This window comes from Lepidochelys olivacea, assembly GCF_965140295.1.
Source record: "Lepidochelys olivacea isolate rLepOli2 genome assembly, chromosome: 8".
Classification (NCBI taxonomy): domain Eukaryota; kingdom Metazoa; phylum Chordata; order Testudines; family Cheloniidae; genus Lepidochelys; species Lepidochelys olivacea.
The window spans coordinates 63,897,774-63,924,225 of record NC_140418.1 but is presented as its reverse complement, the minus strand read 5'-3'; the positions used below and the strand labels follow the sequence as shown (position 1 = coordinate 63,924,225).

At 40.7% G+C, this 26,452-nt stretch overlaps 1 protein-coding gene across 1 annotated transcript in view; it reads left to right on the top strand.

The window, feature by feature from the left end:
• Positions 1 to 26,452, top strand: part of LOC311524950 (complement factor H-related protein 5-like) — a 139,835-nt gene that overhangs the window by 39,813 nt on the left and 73,570 nt on the right. The window contains exons 8-10 of the mRNA XM_084636623.1: positions 5,721 to 5,807; positions 9,074 to 9,179; positions 25,124 to 25,300. Of these exons, the coding sequence (XP_084492749.1) occupies positions 5,721 to 5,807; positions 9,074 to 9,179; positions 25,124 to 25,300 (370 nt within the window). The remainder of the gene's footprint in view (positions 1 to 5,720; positions 5,808 to 9,073; positions 9,180 to 25,123; positions 25,301 to 26,452) is intronic.

Here is a 26,452-nt window from a genome sequence, read left to right as displayed (position 1 = left end):
AATAATATACCAACCAAATAGGTAAATCGGATTCTTAAAAAACCAGAACATTATTATAAAGGAAAAAAAAAAGTAAAAGAAGCACCTCTGTAAAATCAGGATGGAAGGTAAATTCACAGGGTAATCAGATTCAAAACACAGAGGATTCCCTCAAGGCAAAACTTTAAAGTTACCAAAAATTAAAAAAAAAAAAAGAACAGGGATAAACCTCCCTCTTAGCACAGGGAAAATTCACAAGCTAAAAACAAAAGGTAAGGTAACGCGCCTTGCATTATTTACTTACTCTTTTTGCAATATTGAGACTCATGTTAAGATGATTTTAGGAGAAGTAGTTTTCTGACCTGATGCTTCTCTGCTTCCCCCCAGAGAACATACAAACAAAGAGCACAAACAAAGCCTCCCCCCCCTTCCCAGATTTGAAAGTATCTTCTTTCCACATTGGTCCTTTTGGTCAGGTGACAACCAGGTTATTTGAGCTTCTTAACCCCTTACAGGTAAGGAGGAATTCTAGGCTACCCTTAGCTGTATGTTTATGACAGTCGCATTTTTCAGGAACTTAACTACAATGTTAAGCGAGGAGTTACTGTATTAGATACAACACAATGAGGGGGGATGACAAACAGCAGGGACGGACTGGGTGAGGAAGGGTGAATATCACAGCAATATGATCGCACAGTTGCTCACGTCAGAAATGTACATTGCCATGACGAGTCACCTGCTAGAATTGGTATTTTGGTGTTTATCTTAGGCAGATCAAGATAGTAACATGTCTCGAGTTTTTAAACAGGAACACAATAGAACATAAATGCTGCTTACTGTTATGGATGCATCTTGGAGAAGGCGACCAGTCATTCTTTGTGCATATAACTTTGGTGTGCAGATTTTCAGGACTATATTCATGAGCACACACACATGAAATGTCCTCACCTTCTTGGTAGGTTTTCCCATAGTTACATATAAATTTACCATTATAAATTTAGTCATTATTCACCCACTTATCACTGACTCAGACTCAGAGTATGAAGATTTGCTACAGAGAAACACAAGTTGCTCCCTCCTGCCGAGATCCTAACCAAGAGCTAAACATGCTGACTCCACAGCCCACCATGCCCCTTAGAGCCTGGAGCAAAGAACGAGGCTCAAGACCAAAATTCTAACCCCCTGAATATTTTTTTAACCCTTTCTCACCCACCTGCATGAGTCATGAGTGCCAGGAAGGTGTGATTGGCAATTATATTGTGATTGAAGTGTGAGCTTCTTGTGACTTTGCACCTCCTATCAATATACTCCCTACAGTGGGAAAGCCGCCCACTCTGTGCAAAAAGGATCCTCTACTTCAGACCCCCTCTTTAGAATTCACCTCTTCCACTGTTACTTTCTACATCATTTTAACGACCAATATCTCTGAGCCTACTGTCCTGGTACCAGAAGTGCTATCCCGTGCATTGTGATGGTCTGAATTTGACTGTAAGCTCGTTGGAGAAGGGACCTTGTCCTTGTTTGAGCTCTGTAAAGTACTGTGCATACTTATGACACTGTTTCATTCAGACAGAATTCAATTATAAGTATTGTTTTGACCCACTCCTCTCTTCTAAGTTTTCACAGGCAGTAGTTATTCCTGACAGCAACTTTGTAATTAATCGAAGGGGGATTTTCAGGTAGTTTTTCAAATGTAGAATAAAAACTTTTCAAGCATCCAGGCCTCAAAAAAAGAGTCTTTTTCTAAAAGCAAAAGTAAGAAAAGCCACATGATATTTCTGCCATTTCTAGCTGTAAGACAGAATAGTACAGGTGTCACAGTCCAGAACACTAAGCACACTACATGCACCTAATTGACTGTACACAAGAGAGCAAATAAAACTGAAAAACTGAATTATCAAAATACAGTGCAGATTTACCACAGATACATGAAGGCAAGTCCATGTGCCCATTAACACACTTCCTGACTGAAGGGGTGGTGAGGGTATATCCTTCACTGCACATAAATTCCAGTGTGTGGTCACTCTGAATCAGCTGTGCATGTCTTCGGCCACTGGACAGAAGCCGATTTTTGGTCTCCAATTGCTGTTTTGTGAGGCTACACGGTGCTAAAGAAAAACCAGAAAAAATGAAAATGATAGAGCCTGATTTTTCAGTGTCCTTCATCTTGCGCAGCCATTTACCTGCTCTGTAGTAAGTCACTGCAAAACATGCCCATTCTGCTTTGTAGTTTCTCTCTCTGCAGGGTAGAAAGTGTTTTGTAAGATGCAAGAGAGTGGAGTATCAGACCCATTATCTTCATCAAGATATAGATTAAAAGTATTTCTCACTACAACTATAAAATTGACATTGCTGACAAGGAAAATAAAAGAGGTATTTCTAAATGTTAAAATACATGTGTGTATATATATATACACACACACATATAATAAGACAGAATGTGATACCTGCCCCTTACATTAGAGATAATCACTCATGAGGCATCACCCTCTAGAGGCATCACTTAAATGATGGTATACTGTATTTTCCACAGGGCTCTTGCCTCATTCAGGGTGAATTCATTGCTGTTCAGAGGGCCAGCACAAGGTAAGGCATAAATGGTGCATAGACCTTGTGTTGCTTCTCTGTGCCTGGATGAATTTCTGCTTCAGTGAGTAGATTAGATGGTGAATGAGAAGTTTTTTTACTGCATGAGTCGGGGTGCGCAAGACCACTGCAGAATGTGTAGTGAATGAAACAGAGCTCACATTGAACACTGTGAGCAAAAATTAGTATTAAACAACTGCCTCATTCATTGTTCAGCTTTCACTCTGAATGAGGCCGGGTTGCTCTAGAAAAAATACAGTATGATTATGCATTAAAGGCCAGTCATAATGTATAAACACAGGGGGCAAAGTTAAGGTTATACAGGCAGCCTTAATTTTGGAATTTCTTAACTTTTGGGATGCTTCATATAGTAGTCCTAACAGTCTTTTAGCTTAGTTTTGTTGTATATATAGAAAATATATAGTGGTTTTGATGACCATGTGCTAAACTGCAGAGCCATGTGATAAGTGTCTGCTTTGGACAGCATCAACTGCCATTTGCCCACTTACCCATCTCCCTGGGACTGCTTCTAACAGCTGAAAACACTGTGCAGCTTCACATTTAGTGGCACTTTTTTGGGATGGGCTGCATAGTGCCTTCCTCCTGCCTTTAGCATTTGTGAGTAATGAGGCCAATAAGGCAATGGGCTGAACATAGAAAGATGAGGATGAAAAGAAATATTGAATAGTCATCTCATTCAGTGAGCACTGGCCAGTCTGTGCACTGAATGAGGCAGGGGTCCTGTGGGAAAAATAGTGTGTGATCATGCTATTAAAGATTTTAATGTAATGCATGTACGTATTTTGAATGCTTTACTTTGCAATCGTAATAATCTTTTAACATCGATTTTGATGGTGTTTTGTATGTCCATAATACAAATATGGATAATCAAGAGTGTGAAAGAGAAAGGTAGGTACAAAATACGAGATATACAACTAAATATATTACCTATAAAAATTAGTGTCTGAATTAAGTGAATAAAACCAGAGAAATTCAGAGCCCTGTCCTCAGCTGGTGTAAACTGACATAGCCCCATTGTGTTCAGGTGAAGTAACACTAATCTACATGAGCTGAGGATAAGGCCCTTAGTATTTTGGTCATTGTGCCTAGCTCAGCCACATGAGGGTTTCTACAAGTGTTTTTCCTAACCTTGGACAAGGAGCCATTTTCCACATGCTGTACCAAAGCCAAAAAATTACATCATAACCATTTTTTCATAAGATTATTATAATTGTTATTTTTTCCCTTTAGAAACTGGACAAAACTATAGCTGTCCACCTACTATTGAGAATGGAGACACAACTACATTCTTGGAAAAAGGATACACATCTGGCTCCTTTGTAGGATTCAAATGCCAAAAAAATTATGCAATGGAAGGACAGAACAGATCTTTTTGTGACAATGGGAATTGGACAAAAGCACCACTCTGTTTAGGTAAAGAAGATACTGCTTTCTTAGGCTTTGAGGTTTATTTAGAGATTCACTGAACAAAACTCATCACCTGTGTAAACACATTACTTTAATGTGCTTACCTGGGGGTGTGGGGGGTTACCAAGACAACTGCTTCTTTTTCTTGTTTTAGAGCCATGTGCTATTTCAGTGGAAGAAATGGAAATCCGGATGGTAGAGTTGAATGGGACAGCAAATGAGAACAATGGGTGTACCTAAAATGAAATGATTTTCTTGAGCTTCGCTGCAAACCAGGATATGCACTTGCAACTAATTTATCTCAGTCTTATGGTGCAGTACCATGGAAATGCAATTGTCTATCCAGAATGCAAGGGTAAGTAGAGACGGGCTCTAGTGGGTATCTCAAATATCCTGCTTTCAGTAGAGGGCACTCTGCAATGATAGGAATAAGTGAACGTGAAAGAGCTGCTTCTTTGCTCTGATCACTACAACGCAGATGTTAAAGCCTTCCAGATGGCAGCTTGGTTAAGCTGATTACATTAAAAAGAAGAAAACGGGAGTAGAAAAAACATGATTTTAAATATCCAATTTTTATGAAAAACTGGAAAAATTCCAAACAAAAATTTCAAACCAAGCTACCCAAACTTTTCTGTGAAAGTATTTGGTTTAGAAAAAGACCCATTTCTCTTTTAAAAGCAACAGCTTTGACTGAAAATTTTTGACCAGCTCTGGCATGCGTATTGCTCAATTAAAAATCAGTTCATCCACATTCTATTTGGCAACTTCTTAAACAGCATTACAGTAAAAGTGGGGGAGCACAGTAGGTTCCCTCCTATGCAATTTCCATATGTTTTATTCAGAGATAAATCACAATAATTGCTGATGGATTGTACAGCTTACTGGCCTATTTTCATTTGTAAAATGTGTCTGTCTCATTCTCGTTAGAAATTGTATGTGATCCTTCAGGAGTGGATAATGGTAGATTCAGACCTCAAAGGAACATTATAGGGATGGTGATGTCATTATAATTACGTGTAATCATGGATTTCATATTCATAATGGACAAAATACAGCTGAATGCACAAAGAATAGCTGGTTGCCTCCTTCAAGGTGTAGCAGTAAATTGCATTTGTGTCTTGTCTTGCTTAAGAAATGTCAAAACCCAACTCGGTATACTAAACATATCAGATTGAAAATGTACTTGCTAACCTCGTATTCTTCTTTGAGTAGGGTCCCTGTGGGTGCTCCACTGTAGGTGTGCCTGCATCCCTGCACTGCCGATTGGAGATCTTCGGTACCAGTGTCCATTAGGCCCACACATGCGCTGTCTCTCCTCGCGCCCTGCCTTGTGATATGTTTGGTTCATTCGCTGAGTGCTAGGTAATAAAATGAGAGGACTCTATTCTTACTGAAAATAACCTAGCTCTTTAGTAAAGCCACTTTTTACAGAGTTGCTCCAACTGCCACATAACAATGCAAATCATCTACACACAAAGGCTAAGTGCCTGGAGCCCTTCTTCGAACTCTTCTCTTCTGCAACCCATGACCATCCTTCTGGGTTCCATGCAGGTTGCTACATTAACTTTTTCTCTATTTGTAAAACTGGTAAGTTTTGATTGGTAGAATCCCCATGTGATGGAGAGAAATAAGATGACCTGGATCATCGCATTGTTATTTCTATTATTAGATTAAATTGTACACTTAGCGCTAACTTGTTACTTTCTCTTATTCTCTTTATCTGACAGTTACTCAAGATTAATGAAAATAAGAAGCCTGAAACAGATATTTTTAACCAGCACCTCAGGATCATTGAGGCCATTAACCAGTTATTTGTAATATTTACACATTATCTCCTATTCTTTGTCATCATTTGTGCTTGGATTCATCTTTGTCAGTTCACATGCTTGTTTATGTCTTTGATCAAAATATACATTCCTATAACAAATTTGAAGCAACAATTTGAAGCAACAATAAGATGGGCAAATAGGTTTTGTAACTCTAAGGAAGGACCTAAATCTTCACCCAAAACTCAAACCAAACCAGTGCCTCTTCTTAACTTTAAAATGAAATCATGTGCCTCTGCACTCTCTGGTTTTCTCTCTTGGCTGGCAGAAACAGCAACATTTCCCACCTGGTCAAAACTAAGAATCATTTGAAATCTTGATCTTGTGACATTTGCAAACCAGAAAGTTTAGTTCAGGAAAATATTTGGTGTTTTAGCTGGGTCCTCCATCACTGTTGACGGCTGGCTGCTGTGGAAAGAAAATGTTTTGTTTTTTTTAAGAGCTGTAACTACAGACTAGACAGTCATTTAACAGAATTGAAAGGAAAACATTGTTCTATGTGTTAAACACATAAATAAATAAACTGAAAAGAAATTTTAAAATATTATGAAAGGACTACACAAAAATGACCTGAAATCTGCAGAGAATTTCTGCAGTTGTGAACTGTATGTGGTTTGTGACTAAATTCTCAATTCTTTGCTCCTCTTTTGACAGTCAATTAGAAATTAAATCAGTGCTGTCACTGAGGTGAATTTCCTAGCCACCAGATGGGAATAGAAAATAAGTGAGCACTTGTCAAGGTTCCTCCCCCACTCTGAACTCTAGGGTACAGATGTGGGGACCTGCATGAAAAACCTCCTAAGCTTATCTTTACCAGCTTAGGTCAAAACTTCCCCAAGGTACAAAATATTCCACCCTTTGTCCTTGGATTGGCCGCTACCACCACCAAACTAATACTGGTTACTGGGGAAGAGCTGTTTGGACGCGTCTTTCCCCCCAAAATACTTCCCAAAACCTTGCACCCCACTTCCTGGACAAGGTTTGGTAAAAAGCCTCACCAATTTGCCTAGGTGACTACAGATCCAATCCCTTGGATCTTAAGAACAATGAACAATCCTCCCAACACTTGCACCCTCCCTTTCCTGGGAAATGTTGGATAAAAAGCCTCACCAATTTCAAAGGGGTTTACCCTTCCCTTTATATTTATGACAGCACTGATGGGATTCTTTGGCCAGAGTGCAGGAAAATTGTGGGTCTGTCCCAAATAGGCCACAGAACAGGGACACATGCATATTGCAAAAGCGGAATAGATATATGCTTTATTCCAATCATTAGACATCCCATATACAGCTACTTCTGCCCACACCCTTTCTCACAGAGTATTTCTCCTGCCAGGATTCACCTGTCCACCTTGCTGCAGCTGCTGTCATCCTTCCACTCTCAGTGCATACATGCAAATTAGTTCTCTAGGGGAACCATCACAGTACTTCTGCATTTCCTAAATCATGTGCAATGGAAATTTCACCCTTACTATTGCATTCATTTAATTTTTGCACCTATTTGTATTGTTTTCTGTTCATTCTATAAAATAAATATGTATTTTGGGGGTTGAACCAATATGTTTAGACTCGTTGTATTACCCAATAAGTCTCCAAATAAATAGTCATTGAGATGTTTTGCTGAAGAACAGAGTTACCAGGCCAGGCCCTGCCAGATATTGTGCAGAGGTGTCCATCGGAAACACTGCGGACAACAGTAACATTTGTAGGTGGTAGTTGGTTGGCCATATCCTGACTCCACTCAAAACACCAGGATAAGTTACTCCATGATGACAATGTTTCTTTCCTTAGCCTTTGGCATACAAGGGGGATTCTTTCAAAACATGATTTACACATTCAGTACTGCTTCATGCCAGAATTCAAAGTGTCTGTTTGGCCAATGACCTTCTGATCAGTGTTTGATAAACACTCGCACTTGCACAATAACAGCCTCCACTGGTGAAATGCTTCAGAGTAACAGCCGTGTTAGTCTGTATTCGCAAAAAGAAAAGGAGTACTTGTGGCACCTTAGAGACTAACCAATTTATTTGAGCATAAGCTTTCGTGAGCTACAGCTCACTTCATCGGATGCATACTGTGGAAACTGCAGAAGACATTATATACACAGAGACCATGGTGTGTCTCAGGAATTGGCTTCCTTAGAGTTTTTTTACCTCCATTTATTTGACTGATGGTTAACTCAAGGGATTTAATGCGAATGTAAAGGGTAATCTGGGCAGTTCCCAAATGTTTGTGGTTAACCAGAAGGATCAGCCTAGGGCAAACCATGTTAGTATTCTGGGACAAATGTTTGAGGAGAGTCCAAAGTAGCCTTTACAAAATGTTAACTAGCTTGAATTAATTGGTACTCGATTAATTTGAGGTAAAAACTCTAGTGTAGATATCCCCTCATAGGATAGACATGGTTCTATCTCCTGCATCTGCCAGCCTGGCTGCACCCTTATCCTGCTACCTTTGATCAGGGGAAAGGGGGCTATACAAATACATCCAGGATATCGTGCCACCTTCAGAGAGAGAGGGTCCCAGCAACTTGTTAATCTAAAACTGATGTGTGTGTAAGAGAAGGGGTTGGTCATACAGCAAGAGAGACAGGAACTGTATTCTGGGGTCAGGAGATCCTGGGGAATTTCATAAAGAAGAAGGGAGGGTGTTCCAGACATTCAGGGTAACTATCAAAAAACATAAGAACTTAAGAATGACCATACTGATTTTGGCTGTTTAGTAAAACAGAACATTTGCGGCTTTCTGAACATTGTTCATAGGGCAGCGCCTACCTAAGCTTGCAGCAGAGTTTTGGTTTATAGACAATATTTTAAAAGTTCTGTAAAATCGTAGGGCAGCGAGTTTGCCTTGAAAATTGCTATGATATTTCAAGTATAGGACTAGAGCAAGTGGTGCAAATTTGGGGTAATTTCATAAAAGGATTTCCAAGACTCCCAGAAGAATACTCTACTTTCTAAAATAATAGGTGCTTATAATGCTTCTGTGTGCACTGGTTCAAAACAAATGGTGGAGGGGATCCACACAAAACTCATATCCCTGAACTCTCACTGCACTCAGCTTATATTCTGCAGTTGGCTTTGAAAATGCATAAATAAAAATATTAGCTTTTTAGTTCAGTTCTGTGGAGTAAGTGGTTTCTTGTCTGACAGTACAATACTCAGGCTCAGACTGGTAGATTGATGTCTTTTTGCCAGAGAGCATATGACTGGGCAAGTCCTGAGTGAATGCCCTCCCCCAAAAATCCCCTTGTAGCCTTGTGGAAGAGGCATTGGTCTTGTTAGCCAATGTGTTTGTCTCCTCTTGTACTACATCATGTTCATGATGTTGTGTGCTTCACCACTCTTCTTTTTCTTTGCAGGTAAGTGGGAATTTGAACAAGGTCAAATTTGGTGGAAGTGGGATGAGATCCAAGGTTTCTAATATTGAAGACCCAATTCTTTCATTGAGTCTCATTGGTTTTTTGTTTGAAGTGCATGTGCCAGATGAAATAGTCTGACATGATAGAATCAGTTCATGAAGAACTGATTTGTTTGGTTCACTGGCGGTGCCAAAATTCTGGAATAAAGAAAGAAAAATGTTCAAGTCAAAGTGAATCTAAAAATTTTGAAAAACTTTGGCAAATCAGAAAAGTTGAAAAAGCTGTAATTTCAAATAAAATGTTCAGTTTGGAACAACTTCAGCAACTAAAGTCTTTCAATTGGACACATTTTTTTGAAATACATGTGCCAAATGAAATAGTCAGACATGATGGGATATCAATTTAATGGTCTTCCATCGTGTATGGTGTGTTTCTTCTTTCTGAAGAAAGAAAAAAGGTGGTTTCTAAAAACTGATGAAAACCCCCATTCATTTTTCCAAATAGGAATTTCTGAAGATTCCAACAAATGCTTCTTGTGCACGTGGTTCTCAAACTTCCCGTAGCCAGGAACCCCTCTTTAAACATATGAATAAATCCTGAACTCCCTTTCCAGCATTTCAAAACTATAGGCCCCTTCAGACCCACAGAAACTCTACATGAACTCTTAGGTTAGCAGAATGTAGTATGAAAATTTGTGTTGAACAATTAATAGACCATTTTGGAAAGCAGAAAAAAAAAGAATGTAGTAATAGAGATGAAAACCAACCTGGGGAATGCACAGTGAAAGTTTCTGCAGACCAAAAATGTAGCTTAAGCAACCTCAATTAATCTGATATTTACACATGAGGAATTTGTTTGAACTCCCAGTAGTAGAAGTCTTAGTACTTTGTACAAGTATATCGCAGATCACGCTGTGTGGGGAGAAATGTCATGTAATGAAAGAGGATATTGAAAAAAAAACCCTTGAACTGTATTTCCGGTGGAGTTTACATATGTTATCTCTAGTACCTTGATGTTGAAAGAGAGGTGATAGACAGAACTACAGGGAGGGGTTAGAAAGCAAGATCAATCTTTAAAAGCAGTTGCTGAGGCCAGAATCCAGAGAGGAGCAGAACTCAACGTCAGCCATTACAAGTGCTGGGTCTACTTGGTCAACCACCAGAATGACTTTGCTGAGTTGTTTCATCATTCAGCTTCTCTGGGCTTTCTGTGCTCAGGGCCAAGGTAAGATGCAAAATGAATCTAAATATTCAACAACACTTTAGCTTAACTCTTCCCTGGTGTGGGGTGATATTAAATATGCTCAATATTGTACATAGTCAAGTGCTGTTACAGCAAACTGTCATATATACAATTTCACATTATTTGATAGCGTTGACATCCCCAGCCCCACTTTGCAAAGGTGAAACAGTTGAATATACAGTAAACAGGACAAAGTCATTAACAAGAGAGTGAATGAAAATCTTTGAAGGAGGACGGTAAGATATTCACACTCATTTTTACGAAGTTCTGGAGACTATCCATGTACATAATCTACTGCCTGATACAGCAGGGCTGAGTGCATTCCCCAAAACACTGCAGAGTTCAAAGTGCAGACACAGGTGAGCAGTCCCAGTATTTCTATAAGTAGCACTGCTGTAATCAAGACAGCAGGTGAAATTCACTCATGTACTCAGATGTCTCTTATTTATGCCACACTACATGAATTGTAATTGTAGTCATTGTATTCTGGTTTGTTTAGCATTTGTTCTGTATTGTTGCCAGAGTCACTGTTATATGGATTGAAGAAAATGCTCTGGCATGTGGGCCTGATTTATAGGTACCATGGGGATAGATGCTTTTCATATACTTATTGATCATAGAATCATAGAATATCAGGGTTGGAAGGGACCTCAGGAGGTCATCTAATCCAACCCCCTGCTCAAAGCAGGACCAATCCCCAATTAAATCATCCCAGCCAGGGCTTTGTCAAACCTGACCTTAAAAACTTCTAAGGAAGGAGATTCTACCACCTCCCTAGGTAATGCATGCCAGTGTTTCACCACCCTCCTAGTGAAAAAGTTTTTCCTAATATCCAACCTAAACCTCCCCCACTGCAACTTGAGACCATCACTCCTTGTCCTGTCATCTTCCACCACTGAGAACAGTCTAGAACCATCCTCTTTGGAACCATCTCTCAGGTAGTTGAAAGCAGCTATCAAATCCCCCCTCATTCTTCTCTTCCGCAGACTAAACAATCCCAATTCCCCCAGCCTCTCCTCATAAGTCAATGGGCCCTATAGAATGAGTGGGTGCTTTAATTTCTGACACCAGACCTGACTTGTCCATTACCATGATGCCATACAGCAAAATATGTCTTGGAGGGATGACTTTCCAGGAGACTCGGGGATTCCTGAGTATTGAAGGGCTATTTGAATGTGGTGCAGAGAAAGGAGGGTCTATTTGAAACCTAACTATTAAAATCTAGTGGCTCTGAGAATGAATCAGGGTTGTGTAGTGAAGAAGTCTTGTTTGTAGGACCCCTGTCTCATCTGAGCACTAAGGATTATGTTCTGCATTTCTCACCTCAGGGTTAATCCTGCCAAGGCCACCCATAATTTACGCAGCCAATCTAATTAGGGCAAGGAGTAGAGCTTCCACCTGGAATGAGCGGTTGGGGGGGGGTTCTTCCCCCAGAAGCCACATATTGTGGAGGGGTTCTTCTGATCATGAACACAAAGCCATTAGTAGATCAGGATCCACCTACATTGGAAATCACATCTCCATTTATGATGTGCCAAGACTTGCACTTCTTTGGGACAATGCCAATCACCAAGCCTAGGAGAAAGTGTATGTGTGTGTGTGTGTGTGTGAACCAGATATAAGGTATTTTTGGTGAAGGAGATCCAGCTCCAGCTATAGGATGAACTTCCATGTGACATAACAAAAATTATGTCTGTCCAGTTTTAGGTCTCACTGCAAGACTTGCCTTTTTGAAAAAGCTTTCCCACCCTAATCAGAATGATACTTATAACAATAACTACCTGCTCCCCACACAATAAAATAAAATAAAATTAGCCTAAGCAGATCCTCCCAGCAGCAGACACAGGAGAAGAGCTACAGACTTCATTAAGTGCTCAGGGATCTCACATTCACAGTTTGATGCAGAAAGTGCTCGTATACTCAATGTTGAGAGGTAATAAAAAAGATGGATATAAAGAATCTTAACTGAAGGGGATTTATAGCCTAAAGTCCTGTTTGCATTTCAACTTGTTTGTCTATTTCTGTATAGAAATTACATGTGATCCCCCATTAGTGACTAATGGAACCTTCCAGCCCCAAAAGAGAGTGCTCAGAGAAGAGGATGTAATCAGAGTAGATTGTAATCCTGGATTTCACTTTGAAACTGACAACATGGAAAAGACAGCAGAATGTACAAAGAATGGCTGGTTACTATTCCAAGATGTATCTGTAAGTTTTTAAACATATTAAAACAGCTATCAAAATCCCGATGATTATATAATGTGTATCATTGACAGTGTAAAAATATTTAAATTAAAATAAGCTAGAGGCCTCACTTCTGCAGTAAACAGAAATGAAAGATTCATACTTGCAGGGCTTTTCCCTTTTGCAAAGGTTTACTTTGAACGTCTTGGAAAACGTCCCTGTGAAAAGAACATGGTGTGCTATCAGATAGTCGTAAATAACTGTGCAATGAACATATACACTATGACTGACTTGGCAAATGTGTTAGGATTAACCCTACTAGAGGGAAGATTTGTACCTCTGCATTTTACCTGTCAAAATGGTAGCATACCAGGCACAATACCAGTACAGTATGAATGGTAAGAAACCCTATGGGACATATTTGGACGCTGAGTCACTCATATACACCACAGCCCTAGTTTTGTGCCCTCAGATTTGGTACCTTCATTTATTCTGAACTGTTACAGTTTTTTTCCAGGTGGTTCTTCCTGTGCTAAATCACAAAGTTTTTTCTCAAATGTTTACCTAATCTTTCCTCAGATAAAATCTCTGTGGCTGCAATGAGAGTTTTGTTGAGTAGGGACTAAGTAAAAATTGAGGAATTTGGCCCTTGATATTTAACAATAAATGAAAGCTGTCTAAAACAGGAGGAGGTGTAAGAAATTTTGAAGCCCAACAGTGTCATTATAAATTAACCCTCTGATAATGAGACTACAGATTTTGCAGTAAACACTGAGTTTGTTCTGTGTGGTGGGAAATCACTCACCTCCAAGGTACCATCTTGCCCACTTGTGGATGGTCGTGTACTGTGAGGAGATCCCTCACAATATGTGTGTTCTGGGGGCAGGATCCTCTGTTCACCAGGTGAAAGCGGTAACACATGCACCAATGGAACAATCTGAGTGAACTGTGAGTGGAATCTTGCGGAGCTCTCCCCTCCTCCCACCTCTTCCAATTAGTTTCCACAGAACAGGGTAATCCTTCCTGGAGTCTTTGAATAACAAGCTGTTATGCAGTAATTTCTAAAGCTGTCTCATGCTGCTTGGTAGGCAAAGCTTATGGAGGTGAGAAGTAAAATAATCCAGATCATCAGATTGTATATGTCCTGAACTCATGACTCCAGTTAATGTAACATTCAAATAGCAAAGTACTAAAACTGAGGAGAGAACTGATGAGTGACTAAAACAAGTTAATTTTTCTTTCATGTACTCTGTAATATATATATATATGTTCAAAACTTTCTTTTAAAGTGAAACTCTGTGACTACCCACATTTAGAAAATGGCAGATTAACTGGCTATTACAAAAACCACAGCGAAAAAGACTTTCCAGTACGTTTAGGGGTGACAATTTTCTACAGATGTCTTGATGGTTATGTATCTAAGAGTGAGAGCACCTCGAATCTAATCAGATGTACTGCAGATGGCTGGGACCTAATGCCAAAATGTCTTAGTAAGTAAATGTAAATTTGATTTTTTTCTTAAAAATACTATTGTAGCATGAAACACTAATAAATCTGTAGAGTATCATCAGCATTTGAAGGAACCAGGATGGGAGGAGTGGGGAGACTGTATAACAATGCTTTTGTAGTCTGGCTCTTACATCTCCCAGTCAAGACTCGTAATCCAGGGACATGAAAAAATCTTTAGTAGGACTTCCCCCTTGTTAGTCATGGCATACCAACAAAGAAGTTAGATAAACACACAAAATATCCTTTTAGGAAGGTTGCATAATAACATGACTTTATTTCTTAGCGTCCAAAATTTTAAGACACAAAACCAAAAACACAGAGAGAAAGGAGGCTGGTCCCCAAGGCAGGGAGGCACAATTCACCCCATTTTACTGCAAGCTGCCTCTTTACAGCCTAACTGCTACTAGATCCAGATTGCATGCTTCCCTACAGAGCCCTCCAGCCTGCAAGCAGGATCAGGAAAACACTGATCAAGTCCACATGGATCTTACTGTCATAGTTTTATGCTGAAGGTGCTTGTATACTTTAACATACTTATATACTTTAATACAGTTGTCAAGGTTCCTCCCCCACTCTGAACTCTAGGGTACAGATGTGGGGACCTGCATGAAAAACCTCCTAAGCTTATCTTTACCAGCTTAGGTCAAAACTTCCCCAAGGTACAAAATATCCCACCCGTTGTCCTTGGATTGGCCGCTACCACCACCAAACTAATACTGGTTACTGGGGAAGAGCTGTTTGGACACGTCTTTCCCCCCAAAATACTTCCCAAAACCTTGCACCCCACTTCCTGGACAAGGTTTGGTGAAAAGCCTCACCAATTTGCCTAGGTGACTACAGACCCAGACCCTTGGATCTTAAGAACAATGAACAATCTTCCCAACACTTGCACCCTCCCTTTCCTGGGAAATGTTGGATAAAAAGCCTCACCAATTTGCATAGGTGACCACAGACCCAAACCCTTGGATCTGAGAACAATGAAAAAGCATTCAGTTTTCTTACAAGAAGACTTTTAATAAAAATAGAAGTAAATAGAAATAAAGAAATCCCCCCTGTAAAATCAGGATGGTAGATACCTTACAGGGTAATTAGATTCAAAACATAGAGAACCCCTCTAGGCAAAACCTTAAGTTACAAAAAAGATACACAGACAGAAATAGTTATTCTATTCAGCACAATTCTTTTCTCAGCCATTTCAAGAAATCATAATCTAACACATGCCTAGCTAGATTACTTACTAAAAGTTCGAAGACTCCATTCCTGGTCTATCCCCGGCCAAGACAGAATATAGACAGACACACAGACCCTTTGTTTCTCTCCCTCCTCCCAGCTTTTGAAAGTATCTTGTCTCCTCATTGGTCATTTTGGTCAGGTGCCAGCGAGGTTACCTTTAGCTTCTTAACCCTTTACAGGTGAGAGGAGCTTTCCCCTGGCCAGCAGGGATTTCAAAGGGGTTTACCCTTCCCTTTATATTTATGACAACAGTTTTCAAAACAGCACACTCCTCCGCTGTGAATTCCTCAATTAAAACAAACACAGTAAAAAATTTCATAAATGTAACCATGTGGGAGGTCTGTGATTTCACTGAGGCCAGTGGTAACTGCCAGGAAGAGTGAGTGACACCTGACCTTTGTCCTGTTCCTTATGGATCATGCTCAGCAAGAGCATGCTCATTCCCCTTCTTTTTCAGCCATTACCTTCTAGCAGCACCATTTCCTCTGGCCAACAAAATGTACAACCTTCTTTACTAACTTGAGAGGCCACATCCTATAACCATGCTGAGCTTGTATCTAGTAACAGTCGATCAGTGTGCCTCTTCATTGTCTCCTCTTTTACCTCTACCAAACATGTCAGTGGTCCCAATATCTGCTTTACCACACCTTTTCCCCACTTCATCCGTCTCCTGTGATTTTGTACCAACACTGCCTGTCCTATGCAGACAAACCTGGCAGGTTTACATTGTGGGTTTTTGACTGTTTGCTGTATTTCATTGAGTATTCTTAGTAAGTCTGGTCTAAGTAAATCAAATGTAGTACCTAACTAAAGTCTTAAAAAACTCAGCTGACAGACTGAGCTAGACCTATATGAGAACATGAAATTTGCAATGCACTATGTCCCCCATTATTTTGGTCTAATGCTTGTTTCAATATCTGCACAAAACACTCGGCCAATCCATTTGATGCTGGGTGATAGGTAGCCAACCAAATATGCTTCCACACATTTTTCCATAGAAATGTGTGAAAATCCTCAGAAATAAATTATGGACCATTATCTGAAAAGAGCTCTGTAGGTAACCTGTAGATGGCAAACAGAAGAGATTGTTGTCATGTACACCAACTCTGGCCACCGAGAATAAGCAACAACCACAACTAAATAAATTTGCTTATTTTTCTGCAAAGTCAATGTGCAGCCATTGACAGGCTTCATAGCCCCCTTTCATGGGTGACATAGTATCGTTTCTGGTATGTTTCAGTGGCTGTTGCAGGAGTCATGCTGGCTACTTTCCATTTCTATATCTTGAACTAAAGCCAGCCAACTAAAATAACTTCTGGCCACTCCTTTCATTTTTACTACTCTTTGGTGCTGCTCATGTAATTCCACTGGCATCTTTTGCTGTTCACATTTTGCTATTACTACTCATAGCCCCCATAGAAAACAACCATTCTCCATGGATAACTCCAGTTTCCTGAAATAGTAAGGGCTAATTTGCTCTTTGGTTATGAGGTGTGGCCATCCCAGCAGTGCATCGCCTTTGAACCCAGTAGTTTTACCAGTGGCTTATAATCAGTGATGAGGGCAGCGATTAGATCACTTAGCTGGGATGTGGGAGAATGGCAAAGCAGGGACTTGACCTTGGTCTCTCACTTACTGTGTAAGTGCCCTACCACTTGGCTTTTCTGGGATGAGCATCTCTCTCTCTCTCATATTTTTTATGAAAATTTTCAAAAGGTCTCAGGTTTTGTCTTAATGTGAAATAGGAAAATGGTTCCCTGTCCAGATCTATTTCTCAGCATATTCTGGGAACTGGTATGTGCTGGGAACACACTTAGTACCTGGAGAATTGGCTCTGGGCTGGAAAGTAATTCAGAGGTTGGGCGCAGACCAGGGGAGTCTGAGAGACCTAAAAGCATCACAGCTGTTCCATAAAGTCTTTAGCCAATATCTAAGATTTCCCAGTCTTGTGCACAAAGCTTTTTACAAAGCCAGATCCACTCTAAGTGGAAAACTTTGCGTTCCAGTTGGAGAAATCTGTTACCTACACCCAAGTTTTCTCCATCTGCTATGAATATTTTTTTTCCATGGAGCATGTATAAATGTCTGACTGTCTGTCCAGCCCTGCTCCCTGGCCCCTCATAGAGTCTCCAGCCCTGTTTTCCCCACTACTCATCACAGACGATTCTAACTAATTTCAAAACTGAAATTCTGATCACTTATAGTAGGCGAGGGGAATGTACACTAATTGGCCCTGTATGGGTTTTGAAAGTACAGATTATTTTATTTTTATGTTAGAAGTGGCAGAAATATCATGAGATTTTACTCCTCCAGCCCCCAATGTGTAAAGTGCTCATTTTTGAAGTCTTGATGTTTGAAAACTTTTATTCTACCCTTTGAAAAACTAAAGGAAAATCTCCATTAGATTAGTTACAAAATTGCGGATAGGAATAGCTACTTCCCATGAAAAGTTAGAAGAGAGAAGTGGGGGTCACCACAACCTGGTACAGTGTTGTTAATTAAATAGAGCTGTGGGCATGTATGGGTCTTCACAAAGCACAAACAAGGACAAGATCCATTCCCCAAAGAGTTTACAGTCAAATTCAGGTCAACATAATGCACAGCATAGCTGTTCCAGTACAAGATCAGTAGGTTTAGAGACATTGGTGGTCAGAATGACATAGGATGTGACAGTGAAAGAGGTGAATTTTAATGAGGGATCTGAAGCATAGAATACCTGGTGCACAGAATGGTAGGCTTGACAGAAAGTGGAAAGCCAAAGGATCTCATTCCCCCCCACCCCAGTTTAAATACTTGCTGTCCAACGGCTAACCATACTAAACCTTTTTCCTTTAGAAAAGTGTTCTCCCATTTGGTTGTCAAATGGTAGATTCCTAATTCTATGGCAGAAATACTACAAAGAAGGTGAAGAAATTTCATATGTGTGTGATCATGAATATGTCCCCGAAAATCAGCAAGCAAAAGTTACATGCACAAAGAATAACTGGATGCCCACTCCAAGATGTATCTTGAACAGTAAGCAGCGTTTTTGTTCTTTCAGGCTCCTGGCTAAAATACTTCAAAAACATGATCATGTTCTGCTTAAGAGAAATTCAAAAATAGTGTAGTGGTTAGTATAGATAGAACCGTCACCCACAGGTGGTGCTGTATCTTTATCTTAGTGCAAAGTTGTTGCTTTTTTGTTTTTGTTTCTAATATGTTGTTATATCTGATCAGGGCATTAGTAAGGAGTTTTAGCTCTGCCTGTTTGTGCTGGAGTTACTACTTGCAGAGTCCCAATAAATCCTTTGATTTCTATAAGCTAGTGTTATAATACCAATTCTAGCAGATGACTTATCATGAAAATGTTTATTCTTGACCTGAGTAACTGTAAGATCATGTTGTTGTGACCCTCAGCCTTCCTCATCCAGACCCTCTCTGCTGTTTGTCACGCCCCTGCCCTTGTTGTGTCATGTCTAATATTTCGATTGTAAATTTCTTGGGACAGGTACCAAGTATTTCTTTGTCTTTTGTGAACAGCCAAATATATTTGTGGGTGTAATACAAATTATTATTAATATCAATGCTCTTCCTGCAACCCATATTTATTACTCCTTAACCCCACCCCAGAGCCTCTCCTGATTCTTCTTATCTCCATCCTTACAGGTTGGCTCTGCTCATCAATGCTCTTCACCCCACTGTATTTCAGTCATTCTATTTGCTTCTCCTTTTCCAGGTTGACTGGGCACCATCACTGTGGGGAATGAGCATGCAGGAGAGACAATTTTCAGTGGTCTCAGTTTTGATGTTCAGAACCATTATGGACCCTAGAAGCTAGGAAAAACAATAGCAGTGAAGTCCTGCTCAGACCCTGCAACCCTAGAAAACACTCAGTGTGGACAGGATCTTCAAAGAATTTAGCTGTCAAATTGTAACAGATCTATACTGGGCCTTTGAAATTTCAGAGATTTACATAAACTTATAACTTGCCAAATTTTAGTGAATATTCTGGACGAGAAGTAAAAGATACATTCTTGATACCAGGTGGACATTCCAGTCAAGTTTCAAGTCTTTTCCCCAAAGCATCCAAGTGCCTTAGTTTCTTAACAAAACAGCTGTAAGATTATTTTAACATTAGCAAAACAATTTTTTTCCTTCTATAATCTCCTTCTTATAAATGGCTAAACCGTGTTAGCAGATATTTTCAAAAACAATTCATACTGAGTGACACCCAGCATAGAAAATTTTATCTGCAACAATTAATGTTTGACAAAGTCGTAAGCACCTGAAAACAGGGTCTTATAATGGAGTGTGTCCAGCAACTTTAATAACAGGCAAGGTTACCTGAGCCAAATTATGGCATTTAGTGACTAGCCTGTGTTGGGGATGATGTGGAGGAAAACTGGCCCAGGGAGGTATTGTACTGTAGGAAGCCCAATCCCCACCCCAGCCCCCTATCAGTCAGGAGGAGTGTGTGTGTATAGGATCCTGGAGGGGGAGGCCAAAACCAAACTAACAAAATGTGTGTCCCCTTTAAAAAACCAACCGTCCAAACTGACCCCTTCTGGCAGAATTCCTAGTGCTTTCTTATTGTTCTAGGAGGCAGGCTGGCTTATTCTCCCTTTCCCTTAGGTGTCAGCTTGGGGAGGAACTGCTTAACCCATTCTTACGGCCCTTGAGATCTCTGAGCCTTGAGTCAGAGCAACAAAACTTATAGTCAGATATGCAAAGTCTCTAGGGCCCTAGTCAGGCTAGTGACCTAAAGACTAATAGGCCTGCAATCTGTAGCAGCCCGTGTTTACACCCAGGTTGTCTTGGTTGTAAGCACCAGACTGTCCCGTAAAGGGGTAGTACACCCCATCACATATCTCCCCGCTCTGACTAGATCCATTGGTGCACTCAATAATTGTGCCTACATCTTCCTCAGTCATTGAACAGAAATCAGTGTTATAATGTTCCTTTCCTGGACAGTGTTCTACTGCTCAGGAGCTAGTGCAGAGCTATAGGATCAGTGATCAAGATAAACAGGGTACCTAACAGGTAGTGTACTTGCACCCTCATGGCCCAGTGGATGGGCAAAAATCTTTTTGAGGGCAGAGTACCAAATCTCTTTGTCTAGGGACTTCCTATTCATGTAGACGATGGTGTATTAGTGACCTTGGAACAGTTGGGAAAGGACCACACCCAGTGCTCACTTTGAGGCATTGGTCTGTAAAATAAACTCCCGTGTGAAGTCGGGGCTGTGCAGAAAGCATTTACTGCAGAGAATTCTCTTCATCTCCTGAGACACCTGGTCTCACTGAGGTGACTCCAATCTGTCTTGAGGCTCACTTTTCGATAAGGTCTATGAGAAGTGCTGCCAGTGAGGCAAAAATTAGCACAAACTGTCCATAATATCAGACTGGGCCCAGGAAGGACACACCTGTTTTTTGATGCTTGGAACAGGTATGTTGGCCGATAAACATGGCCATATTGCATCAAACTAATGGTCCATCTAGCCCCATATCCTGTCTTCTGTCAGTGGACAGTGCCAGATGGTTCAAAGGGAATGAGCAGAACAGGGCAATTACCAAATGATCCATCTCCTGTTGTCCTGTGCCAGCTTCTGGCAGTCAGAGGTGTAGGGATAACCAGAGCATGGAGTAACTTGAACTAGGGATGTTGAGGTTGCAGCAGCACCCCCTGTCTTTAAGTGGTTTCCATCATGCACAGGGTTTACAGTTTTGTTCAATGGCTTTTGGCACCCAACTATAAAAATTGTTCCAACTCCCATGGGGTTGCATCCCTGACCATCTTGGGTAATAGCCATTGATGGACCTACCCTCTAATTCTCTTATAAACCCTGTTTTACTTTCACAATATCCTCCAGCAACGAGTTCCGTGGGTTGACTGTGCATTGTGTGAAGAAGTACTTCCTTATTTTTATTTTAAGCTTACTGCCTATTAATGTAATTGGGTGACCCCTGGTTTTTGTGTTAGGGAAGGGGTAAATAAAACTTACCTATTCACTTTCTCTACCCCATTTGTGATTTTATAGACCTCTATTATATTCCCCCCTCAGTCATTCTTTTCCAAGATGAACAGTCCCAGTCTTTTTAATCTTTCCTCATGTGGAAGCTGTTCCATATCCCTAATCATTTTTGTTGCCCTTCTCTGTACCTTTTCCAATTCTAATATATGGAGATGGGGCAACCAGAACTGCATGCAGTATTCAAGATGTGGGGGTATCATGGGTTTATATAGTGACATTATGATATTTTCTATTTTATTATCTATCCCTTTCCTAATGGTTCCAATAATTCGGTTAGCTTTTTTGACTGCCGCTGCACATTGAGCAGATGTTTTCAGAGAACTATCTATGGTGACTCCAAGACCTCTTTCTTGAGTAGTAACAGCTAATTTAGAACCCATCATTTTCTATGAATAGTTGGGATTATGTTTTCCAATGTGCTTTACTATGCACTTCTCAACTTTGAATTTCATCTGTCATTTTGTTGCTCAGTCACCCAGTTTTGTGAGATCCCTTTGTAACTCTTTGCTGCCAGCTTTGGACTTAACTATCTTGAGTCATTTAGTATCATCTACAAACTTTGCCACCTCACTGTTTACCCCATTTTCCAGATCATTTATGAATAGGTTGAACAGCACAGGTCCTTGAGAGACTCTGCTTTTTTCCTCTTTATATAGTGAAATCTGACTATTTATTCCTACCCTTTATTTCCTATGTTTTAACCAGTTACTGATCCAGGAAAGGATCTTTCCTTTTATCCCATGACTGTTTACTTTCCTTGAGAGCCTTTGGTGTGGGACTTTGTCAAAAGTCTTTCTGAAAGTCCAAGTACACTATATTCACTGAATCACCCTGTCCACAAGCTTGTTGATACCCTCAAAGAAATCTAATACATTGGTAAGGAATGATTTCCCTTTCCAAAATCTGTGTTCAGTCTTCCCCTACATATGTTCATCTATGTGTCTGACAATTCAGTTCTTGACTATGGTTTCAACCAATTTGTCTGGTCCAGAAGTTAGGCTTACCAGCCTGTAATTAACAGGATTCCCTCTAGAGCCTTTTTAAAAAAAAAAAAATCAGTGTTTCATTAGCTATCTTCCAGTCATCTGGTATAGAGGCTGATTTAAGTGATAGGTTACATACCACAGTTAGTAGTTCGGCAATTTAATATTCCTTAATTTATGCTCTTTTCTATTTTCCCCTCAATAGGATTTGACTTTCAGTTTTAAAGTATGACTTTTTGCCTCCAGTTGCCTCTTTTACTCTGTTTAGCCTTGGTGACATTTTTTTTTATCTTCTTACTGCTTTTTTTTTTTAATTTGGGTGTATACCTTTAGTATGAGCCTTTATTATGGTGTTTTAAAGGAGTTTCTGTGTGGTTTGCAGGCTTTTCACTCTTTTCACTGTTACTTTTAATTTCTGCCTAACTAGCTTCCTCATTTTTGTGTAGTTCCCCTTTTTGAAGTTAAATGCTAGTATGGTGGGTGTCTTTGGTATTTCCCCCCCCTACAAGAATGTTAAATTTAATTACAGGTTTCAGAGTAACAGCCGTGTTAGTCTGTATTCGCAAGAAGAAAAGGAGTACTTGTGGCACCTTAGAGACTAACCAATTTATTTGAGCATAAGCTTTCGTGAGCTACAGCTCACTTCATCGGATGCATACTGTAGAAACTTCAGAAGACATTATATACACACAGAGACCATGAAACAATACCTCCTCCCACCCCACTCTCCTGTTGGTAATAGCTTATCTAAAGTGATCACTCTCCTTACAATGTGTATGATAATCAAGTTGGGCCATTTCCAGCACAAATCCAGGTTTTCTCACCCTCCGCCCCCCCCCCCCCACAAAAACTCACTCTCCTGCTGGTACTAGCCCATCCAAAGTGACCACTCTCTTTACAATGTGTATGATAATCAAGTTGGGCCATTTCCAGCACAAATCCAGGTTTTCTCACCCCCCCCCCAAAACACACACACACAAACTCACTCTCCTGCTAGTAATAGCTCATCCAAAGTGACCACTCTCCCTACAATGTGCATGATAATCAAGGTGGGCCATTTCCAGCACAAATCCAGGTTTTCTCACCCCCCCACCCCCATACACACACAAACTCACTCTCCTGCTGGTAATAGCTCATCCAAACTGACCACTCTCCTTACAATGCTGGAAATGGCCCACCTTGATTATCATACACATTGTAAGTAGAGTGGTCAGTTTGGATGAGCTATTACCAGCAGGAGAGTGAGTTTGTGTGTGTATGGGGGTGGGGGGTGTGAGAAAACCTGGATTTGTGCTGGAAATGGCCCATCTTGATTATCATGCACATTGTAGGGAGAGTGGTCACTTTGGATAAGCTATTACCAGCAGGAGAGTGAGTTTGTGTGTGTGTGTTTTGGGGGGGGGGGTGAGAAAACCTAGATTTGTGCCGGAAATGGCCCACCTTGGTTTTCATACACATTGTAAGGAGAGTGGTCACTTTGGATGGGCTATTACCAGCAGGAGAGTGAGTTTTTGTGTGGGGGGGCGGAGGGTGAGAAAACCTGGATTTGTGCTGGAAATGGCCCAACTTGATTATCATACACATTGTAAGGAGAGTGATCACTTTAGATAAGCTATTACCAACAGGAGAGTGGGGTGGGAGGAGGTATTGTTTCATGGTCTCTGTGTGTATATAATGTCTTCTGAAGTTTCTACAGTATGCATCCGATGAAGTGAGCTGTAGCTCACGAAAGCTTATGCTCAAATAAATTGGTTAGTTTCTAAGGTGCCACAAGTACTCCTTTTCTTTTTGCAAATTTAATTACATTATTGTCGCTATTACTGAGTGCTTAGCTAAATTCACCTCTTGGACCAGATCCTGTGCCCCACCTAGGACTCAGCCAAGAATTGCCTCTCCCCTTGTGGGTTCGAAGGAGCCTTCATTAATGGTATCCACTTTATCAACTAGCTGTTCTATTTAATCTTTTGCCTTCCCATTTTGCAGTTTCTTGGGTTCACCATCAGACTGGCATCTCGCAGTAACTGTAGGACTGTGGCCAAGTCCCAGAGATGGGTGGACCAGTCCTAACTGTAGATTATGACATTGTCTAAATATGGTGCCACATGGCAATGGTGAAGGCATAACCCCTGCTGCATACCAAATGGCTAGTGTCTGGCAGTCAGGACAGGAGGCAGATATTTGCTACCTATTTGTACAGTCTGGCCAAGAAACAAATCAACATCCCTGGACAGTTGGTCCTCGTGTTAGGCCACCTCAGTGTCAAAGATGTTAGTCGGCACACTGTAATCTAGAGTGGAAGATTGTTCTGCTGGGCCCCTCTCCTGGTCATAAAGGGGTTTGTGTTGTTAGGAGGTCCTCTAACAACTCTCTAAGGTCTGCCCCCATGGTTACCTTCAGGTTCTGTGGAGTCACTTCTGGAACAGAACCAGACTTGCCAAACCTTTCCAGCCCTCCACCATTGGTTCTGTGGCTTTCAGGTCTTCTGAGGAATTTCAAAGGTCTGACAGGGCAACAGGGCTAGATCCCAGGTATTTATTTTAAAAAAAAATGTTTGGTTTTTAAAAACTGCCTCGTGAAACTTATCTTCTGTCCCAGTGATTGCTCCCTCTTTTTTACTTCTCTGAGAAAATGAGACCTCTTCTAGCGCTCTGCCCTGCAGGGCCCATGAAGACCATAGGCACAGCTTTTTTGTATCTGAGCACATTGTTAAACTGGCTTTATTGAATTAAGGTAATTTGTGAGCGGGTTTCACTCACTTTCAATTTGTGTGACTATTTTTTCAGAAATGCCATGCAGAGATGCACCTGATGTCCCCCATGCTCAGGCTGAAGGTAGCATAAAGACTAATTATGAACCTGGTGAAACAGTGCGCTATCAGTGCCACCCAGGTTTTATTGCTGTTGGATCACAGGAGGTAACATGTAAAAGAGGGCAGTGGACCCACCTACCTGAATGCCAAGGTACAGTGTGTAGTTTGATTTAATTGTCAGGAACCTATTATAATATTATAGGCACTCAGATACCCAGGGGATGATGATGATTATTTATTTGAATTAGTATAGTTCCTAGGATCCTTAGCCATAGACCAGGGCCCCATTGATTTAGATTCTGTGCAGACGCAGAACAAAAAGACAGTCCCTATACCAATGTGCTTACAATCTAAGTATAAGACAAGAGTCAACAGATGGTTACAGAGTGTATTGGGAGTACAAGGAGACAAGAAGACACTATTGGCTAACATGACAGACAGTGGTATCAGCACACCAATGGCCTACGTTGTCAATTTTTTTTGTAGGCATCATGGAAAAGGAGAATTTAAAGGTGGGATCTGAAGGAGGATAATTAGGTTACTTTGTGAATGTTTATGGGGAGCGTCTCCCATATGTGAGGGGCAGCATGGGAAAAAGCATGAAGGTGCTAGTTTGAAAATGGAACACGTGGGCAGTGGAGGCTGGCATCATGGGCCGATTGGAGAGGAACATTGAGAGTTTGATAGTGAATGACAGATGGTGGGATATTTGATGCAATAGTGAAGCGGGGAGCCAGTGGAGGGATTAAAAGAGGTGGGTGACATGTTCAAAGGGATGGGATCGGAAAATGATCTTTGCAGCAGAATTCTGAATGGATATGACCAGATCAAGAGTGCATTTGTCAAGACCAGAGAGAAGGTTATTTCAGTTATCGAGCTGAGTCAGAGATACAGCTGGAGTAGATCGATACTTTAAGGAGACTGCAGCAGCCAATTCAAAAATGGAGCTTGAGAGCAGTATATTATGGGATGGAACAAGGGAAATTGTAGAAATTTGGGGATCAAGTACCCACGATTTCCTGAGAAGTCTATAGGTATCCCTAAATATACAGTGATTGCTACACAATACACAGGGACAATTCCCCACAAGGTGCACCTGAAGGCAGTGCAGAATACACTGGGATTGGCTACCCACAGTACCACATGCCTTTTGTTGCATCAGATAGATATACTGATAGACTCGATAAATACTTTAGGATACTTGACTGTTTTGTCCTCTGCTCCTGCAGAGGCAACAGAGGGAGCAGAAAGTTAACACCAAACTCTGTTCCATGGCTGTGCTTCATTCACTGGCAAGACTGAT